This window comes from Vicia villosa, linkage group LG2, assembly GCF_029867415.1.
Source record: "Vicia villosa cultivar HV-30 ecotype Madison, WI linkage group LG2, Vvil1.0, whole genome shotgun sequence".
Classification (NCBI taxonomy): Eukaryota; Viridiplantae; Streptophyta; class Magnoliopsida; order Fabales; family Fabaceae; genus Vicia; species Vicia villosa.
Genome location: NC_081181.1, coordinates 224,846,998 through 224,854,906, shown reverse-complemented (window position 1 = coordinate 224,854,906; position 7,909 = coordinate 224,846,998). Strand labels below are relative to the sequence as shown.

Sequence of the window (7,909 nt, the reverse complement as noted above, 5' to 3'; positions counted from 1 at the left end):
GTACATACGATTCTAATTTGAAGAAATGTGGGAGTGCAGAAGGGATGTTGCGATGGAAACCTAAATGTGGCTGTGGAGACATGGCTACTCTACGAAGAGCTTCAACTGTCACAAACTATGGGCGACAATTTTGGGGTTGTCGTAATTATAAGGTAAATTTACTTGTTTAGTCGCATTCCATTGTTGTGTTTGTTCTGATTTGAATTTATTTTTGAACGACATAGGGTGCAACACAACCTGAATGTGGCTACTTTCAATGGTTCTATGATGATGCTGAGGATGAAAAAGATCACTTTATGAGAAATCAAAAGAGTAGGTTGAAGAAGCTTGAACATGATATTGATGCTGCAAAAATGGAGGTGGAGTGTTTAAAGAAGAAGATTACAGAATTGCAAAATCAATTGAAGAAGAGCATGAATCTGGAAAAATTTTGGAAGAGATGTTTTGTTTTCTTTTAGTTGTTGTTGTTAGGATGTTGTAATAAGGTAAACCAGTTTAACATTGGTTGTTGTTGTTGGGTCAGATGCTACACATTGGATTTGTGTAGAAAAAGTTTGTAACAGATGTATCATTTACAATTTCAATAAAGGATGATTTAAGTGTTTCAATTATGAGTTTCACATTTTCATTATGTTTACATCTCAAGCTTAATAACTGCAACAATGATAAGGTTTAACATAAGGTTTGACATTGTTGCTTAACACCAACATAAGTTGTCAAAAAAGATCTGACATAATTAACATAAGGTTTAAGATGTTACATCAGTTTCAAACATAAAAGATGCTACATAATTAACATAAGCTTGTCCAAAAAAACTAACAGTAGTTGTCCAAAAAGATGCTACATAACACAATTGCTTAAGAGTGCTAAAAGGTTCATAACACAACAGAAACACAAAATGTTCAAAACATAAACTAGATTTTCCAGCTTGGGGTGGCTCTCTTGGTAGGAGTTGTCCTTCTTGTTGTTGGGCCTACAGCTATTCTGGCTGCATTCAATTTTGTTGTAGGACCAGGTGGTATGAAAGGGGTAGCTGGCCTTCTGACCGACAACTTCTTTGATTTTGGAGGGACTTTCTTGGACTTTGATGTGGATGCTTGAGATGCTTGAGCAGACACTGGTTGGGAAGCTTGATTAGGCAATGCTTGAGATGCTTGAGCAGGCACTGGTTGGGAAGCTTGAGCAGTGACCGATATTACTTAAAATTGGAAGCACCAAGCCTTGAGGAAATTCCATATAATTACCAAACATCAGGTACTATGGAGAGTTTATCCATTAAGGAGCCTGAATATGTAAATCAAACTGAGAATGAGCCCATAGAACAAGAACACGTATCCATATATGACGTGACTGAGGAAGTCACCAATGATTCTAAAAAAGAATCATCAAGTGAAGGTGACAGAGAAGTCTCAAGTAAGGGGGAGCTTCAAACCATGCCACACACAAGACGACCTCCAAGTTATCTAAAAGACTATGATTGTGGAAAATTAAACATAAATCCCAAATGCATGGCATCGGTTCTAGAATCCTTTTCAGGTATCATATATCCCATCTCAAAATTTTTAAAATATGATAAGTTTTCACAAAAACATAGAGCTTATCTTGGAGCTATCACTAATGACGAAGAACCTCAATCATATACCCAAGAAGTCAAACACACAGTTTGGAAGGAGGCCACGACTCAAGAAATTTAGGCCCTAGAAGACAATGAGACATGGAAACTAACTCATTTAGCGCAAGGAAAAAAACTAATAAGATGCAAATGGGTGTACAAAATCAAACATAAAGCTATAAATGAGATTGAAAAGTACAAGACCAGATTAGTATAGCAAACTATCTCAATCATTGACAAAATATGGTTTCTAAGACAACTAGTCTGATCATAGTCTATTTAATTATTCACATGGATAAATTTTTATTTTTGTTTTGATCTATGTTGATGATTTGATCATTGCTAGTAATGACATTGCGGCTTGTGATCCGTTCAAGCAATATCTCAGTAAGTGTTTTCACATGAAGGATCTCGGTTCACTTAAATACTTCCTAGGTTTGGAACTAGCACAAGGGTCAGAAGGAATATTCCTTTGTCAAATAAAATACACCTTAGACATTCTACCAGAATGTAGAATGTTTGGTAGTAAGCCTTCTTTATTTCCCATGGAACAAAATCACAAACTTGTTTTGGCCAAGGAACCTCCACTATTAAAACCGTCAAGGTATAGGAGATTAGTTGGTCGCCTGATTGACTTAACTATCACTAGGCCTGAATTAACCTACTCAATTCACATTCTAACTCAATTCATACAAACACCACTCCAAGACCATTGGGATGTTGCTATGCGAGTTTTACAATATCTAAAATCTTCTCCTGGCCAATATATCATTCTTCCACAACATAATGAATGATCTACATCTAGTTGGCTACTGTGACTCAGATTGGGCATCGTGTCCCATAATAAGAAAGTCCATTTCAGGTTACCTATTGAAACTTGGCAATGCTTAAATATCATGGAAAACAAAGAAACAAGTCACATTCTGTCGATCCTCAAATGAAGCTGAATATCGTGCAATGGCACATGCCACAAGTGAAATACTCGTAATCTATCAGACTCTGCATGTTCCATGCATCAAACCCACGCTTCTACATTGTGACAATCAAGCAGCTCTTCATTTAGCTGCAAACCCAGTCTTCCACGAAAGAACAAAGCACGTTAAAATTGACTGCCATTTTATCACATAGAGTCAGGTGCCATGAGTACAACTTACCTACCCACCAAACAACAAAATGCTGATATTTTTACTAAGTCCTTAGGTGTGAAAGTTTTTCAAGACCTCATATTTAAGTTGGGTGTTCATAATCCTCACCCTCCAACTTGAAGGGAGAGTATTAGAGATATTTTAAATTGTCTATTATTAGTTTGTTATGATTCATCCTTTTTTTTTTTTTTCCCAAGCATCTCAAGTTATAAACCATTAGCCTATATATAAAGGCACATCATGTATCATTCTTTATCGTTGATCAACTCAAAATACAAACTACTCTCAAATTAACTTTCTATTAGATGCAAACATATTAAACCACCATAGACATGAAACGAAAGATGTACTATCTTAAATAAGCCAAGAAAAGAAAATGTTTCCTTACAATTTCTGCAAACTTCACACAATCTGTACTTCAACATATCAAATCTCTAGTTCCACATACTTTCACTAAGTTTGCTTGGTTCATAGATACATTCATTCATTGAAGCAAACATGTAGCAGTAGGCTGCTATATAATAAACAGGTGCCCAAAAATAAAATAATAATTCAAAAAAAAAAAAATCCTGAAACCTTCACAAACCATATAAATTCATAATTCCATTTTTGTGTTTGTTACAATAATCATGGTTCTTTATTCTCTTCCATCTCATGTTTGGAATCCTTCTCTTCTGAGATGAAGTCTGAACTCCCTTCAGCAGCTGATACGAATATCTCATTATCATTATTTCCAACAGCAAGAGGGTTCTTAAACAGTTCATTATTCTCCAACTGCGATACCTTCTCTTTCGACTCACCTTTCAGAAGTTCCACCACCTCGAGCATCGTTGGTCTCTTCTCCGGTTGATTCTGAGCACATACTAAAGCAACCAATACAACCCTTTTAAGCTCGTCCTCAGAATAGTCACCGTTAAGTCTTGGATCCGCCAGTTCACTAAATTTTTTCTCACAAGCTAACGGCAATGCCCAATCATTTATCGATCGTTTCACTGACGAACTTAGTTTTTCAAGTGGTTTTTTGCCGCTAGCGAGTTCTAGAAGGAGAATACCGAAACTGTAGACGTCACAGCTCTCGTTTGCTTTACCTAGCATAGCATATTCTGGTGCAAGGTAGCCAAGGGTTCCTTTAACTCTTGTAGTCACGTGCGTAGCTCCGTCGGGAATCAACTTGGCAAAACCGAAATCAGCAACACGTGCTTGGAAATCTGAATCCAGCAACACGTTGCTCGCTTTAACGTCTCTATGGATGATATGCGGTGTTGCTTGGACGTGAAGATATCTGAAAGCGATTATATTTTAGCGTTTTAAAAAATTACAGATGTGTAAGTTAATATGGGAAGGCGGGATAGTACTCACAAAATTCCCTCAGCAGACCCGATTGCAATATTCATCCGTCGATTCCAATCAAGGAGGCTTTCTGTTGAGTGCTGTCCGTGAAGATGAGAGAGTAGGCTCAAATTCGGCATATAGTCGTATACAATTAGCCGTTCCTGGCCTTCAGCACAATAGCCACGTAGACTAAGAAGATTCTTGTGTCGCACTCTTGCCAATATCTCAACTTCAACAGCAAATTCCATGTCGGCTTTGTTGCTCCAAACTTTCAATCTTTTCACTGCAATCTGCACGAAACAAATGGATCAAAACTAGAATGGCCAAGAAAAATGATAAACCAGAACTGATTTGTGATCAAACCGAAAAAAGAAGATAAAAGTCTTACTTGTGATCCATCCCAAAGCTGGCCCCAGTACACACTTCCGAACCCTCCTTCGCCAAGTTTGTTGTCATAGTTGAAATTATTCGTAGCCGAGTGTAATTCCTTCAAAGAAAACACCCGCCACGGAGGTTGTTTCTTCCCACGTCCGCTGCTGCATTGATAGAGATCTCTAATATCAATCATGCATTTCAAACGCAAATCTAAAACATTTATCGATTAAAAAAACGGCAAATCTAAAACCAGTACTTTCTAGCATCTCCACTCTAGGGACAAATACATTATCAAACCTATGATGCATAGATACGGGTGCGGTACCAGGTACAAGTATGGTAAAGTTTGAAAATAATCAAGGTATGGATTCGTCAATAAAAACACGATACGAAACCGACACAATACAACGCATCAACCTTTCCTTTTTACAAGTACTCATGCTCAGAAACAGACCTAATTATCCCTTAGAGTTTACATACCAAACTAACCCTTGATTAACTACTTGCAATAAAAGCAGTTTGACCAAAGCTTGAAACTTGAACGAAACCACAGAATCTAATTACCCTATTGACTCTCTAGATTTTCCTCAGAAAATTAGAGTAAAACCGAAACTGATTTATGAATTATAACAAAAATCTGTTAATTAAGGGTTTGAAATCTGAAACTGATCCAAATCAATAATAATAATATTCAACTAAACATAACAACATATAACAAAGAAACAAATTAAAATTAAAGATCAATTAAGCATTTTTCATACCGATCCGAAGCAATTCCGCAACAAAAAACCTTGAAAAAAGCCATAACTCCACAGTTCACACCAATCAATCAGCCCCAAGTTTCTCTTCTCTCTATGAACACTATACCTTCACAAAATCAAAACTTGAAACTGACCCAGCAAGCCAAATCAAACGTTTAACACTAAAAGATGTTACTTTGTGAGTTTTTTGTGTGTTTGCTAGATGGTTTCAGCTAGAGAAAGTTAGGACAGAAACTGAAGACAGTGTTTAAGACAACCTAGTACTGTTGGAAACTGAAAATTGAGACAGAAAAACGGGTAAAAGAAGTTGGTAACAGTTGTTGTTGGTTTGGGTTTTGTTGATGAGATGATGGTGTGTGTGTATGGTAAGTCTTGTTGTCTGACTGATATACAGCTGTTTGCACATTTCCAAAACAAAGAAGAAAACACACATGGCCTCCATTATTCTTATTATATTTAGTAAAAAGAAAGAAAAGTATAATATTTTATTTATTGTTTAATGGTAAATTCAATTTTGGTGATTTTGTTTTTTAAAAAAAAGTTTTGATTAAATATAATTTTGGTAATTTTATATTTTTTTAAAAAGTTTCCATTTTTAATAATTTAACTTTACTTTATTGTTGTCATTTGATTAAATATAAAAATTATGTAAAATAAAATGTATTTTTAATTAAGTAAAAATAATAAATTAATTAATTAGATGAAAAATAAATGAACCAAATAGACTAAAATTTAAATTATTGTAGTGATAAAAAATGAAAAAATATTAAAATTATATCTATATGGATTTTTATTTACATTGTTAACTTTTCTTTTATAATATTAAATATTATAAGTATAATATTTTTTAAAGAAAATTATTATTAACAATAGTGACAATAATAATTATTTTACAACCATGTCTTATTTGCAATTTGTTTTAAACTATACTATCTTTTACTACTAGGGATGACAACTTGGATATATTGTAAGTTTATAATTTGTGTTGAAAAACTTGTATATTTTTTTTCTTAACAGAAGTGAATTTTGATTAGAAGGCTGACATTATAAAGTTTAAAATTATGATTGTGTAACAATTTGTCCATAGTAGATATTAGACAACTACATATTATATTATTATTACTTATTTTTTGAAAAAATATTATAATATTATTTTTATAGGTAAAATTATTATATTTTAACCAAAAAATAAAGAAGTTATAACGAGAGAAGCTTAAAGTTCTATGTTTTTGAAAGTGAGAAACTCTATTTTAATTTTTTCAGAAGCAATTAAAAAAAATGTTTTGAATTCGATAGTTGAATAAAGCTAATTTTTGGATAAAAAGTTTGTGAGATGTAGTATTGTATTTTTTTACCGTTCAGATCATCGAAATAAGGTATGAGTTGCGAGATATCACGTTCGCATTCCATCAAATTTTTGAGAATTCTTCTTAAATTATTTATAAATCAACGTGTTTGGAAATGCAACCTAAGATCTCGCGTTAATAGGAAATGCAAGTTGCAACCTTCTGTGGTAATACTTAAAATTAAACAACATATTCCTAATTTGATTTCTATCAAGATTTCTAATATAGTTTTGAAGACATTCAAGTAAATTTTGAAGAACACTTGCAATATACCTCTAAGTTAAATGCCAACACCTTATTTAAAAGGAAATGCAATCACTATAAAAATTCTAAAAGATGAATATATTGATGGTCTTGATAGCTGTAAAAAAAATTCTTCATGAAAAGATAATTTTGAAGTAATGAGAATCTTCTTCAATAATTAATGCATTGCATGTCAAGTAAAATGTTATTTGAAATTTTATGGAGAAACATATTAAGAAACAAGTATGAGTTGTGTAAATCCCACATTGCTTGAAAAAGTGGAGGTTGATCACTTTATAAGTGAGAGGACACATACACCCATTGTCTTAAAGTTTTGGATGAATATGTGGTGTCTCTCTCACTTGTTTGGGTGATATCCTTTGAACCAATAAGAATGTTTCTCCTCATGATAACTCAACAGTGGAATCAAATCCTAGTTTAAGTAAGGGGTCGGCTGGTGTTTGTCAACGACAATATAAGTATGTGGATAAAAGAGCTTCCGCTTGAGGGGGAACATAATAGATAAACTCACACTTGAGGGAGAAGATTATTAAAAACAAGTGTGAGTTGTGTAAGTACCCATTGCTTAGAAAATTGGAGGTTGAACACTTTATAAGCGAGTGGACCTATAAATCCATTGTCTTAAGATTTTGGGTGAATACATGGTGTCTCTCTCACTTGTTTGGGCGAGTCTTTGACATAATGTGAATGTTTCCACCTTATGATGATCCAGCAAAACGGTCTCTCACACCTATTGATAATGTTTTTTGTTTTGTTTTTTCATTTTCATCTATTGAGGATCTTTAGAGGGCTTTTGCAGTAAGGTCGTGAACTAAGTTTACAGATATCTTTTTGTATATTCACATGAACCCAGACTTCGGTATGAATTTGGTTAAAATAGCAACATACAATGTTGAATTATAATACATGGTCTAGCTATTAAATATTAGAGACCATAAATTCTTTTTTCAATCGCACGAGGTATTGGTGTCCCTCTAGCCTTAGATGAAACAATTAATAGTAATTTTGTGTGTGTATATTATGCTATAATTTTGGTGGATCTTGATTTGTTATAATTCTTGCACAATTTTGTTC

The 7,909-nt window shown here is 33.8% G+C and overlaps 1 protein-coding gene across 2 annotated transcripts; it reads right to left on the bottom strand.

Annotated features, from left to right (window-relative positions):
• Positions 1 to 3,090: 3,090 nt before the first annotated feature.
• Positions 3,091 to 5,646, bottom strand: LOC131654053 (PTI1-like tyrosine-protein kinase At3g15890). 2 transcript variants are annotated; one of them, XM_058924461.1, is made up of 4 exons: positions 5,226 to 5,646; positions 4,478 to 4,622; positions 4,117 to 4,379; positions 3,091 to 4,039 (listed from the first exon to the last, which is right to left on the bottom strand). In XM_058924461.1, the coding sequence occupies exons 1-4, from the start codon at positions 5,267 to 5,269 to the stop codon at positions 3,385 to 3,387; spliced, it is 1,107 nt and encodes a 368-aa protein (XP_058780444.1). In that variant the 5' UTR covers positions 5,270 to 5,646; the 3' UTR covers positions 3,091 to 3,384. The 2 variants fall into 2 exon arrangements, with proteins under 2 accessions (XP_058780444.1, XP_058780443.1); XM_058924460.1 differs by having other exon boundaries at positions 4,478 to 4,625; positions 5,226 to 5,645.
• Positions 5,647 to 7,909: the final 2,263 nt, after the last annotated feature.

Bases quoted from the DNA above. Each gene is read 5' to 3' on its own strand.
- LOC131654053 (XM_058924460.1), bottom strand. From the start codon at position 5,269: ATGGCTTTTTTCAAGGTTTTTTGTTGCGGAATTGCTTCGGATCG. The intron at 4,626-5,225 runs GTATGAAAAATG...CTATCAATGCAG, and splicing joins TGCGGAATTGCTTCGGATCG to CAGCGGACGTGGGAAGAAAC. The intron at 4,040-4,116 runs GTGAGTACTATC...AATCGCTTTCAG, and splicing joins GGGTCTGCTGAGGGAATTTT to ATATCTTCACGTCCAAGCAA.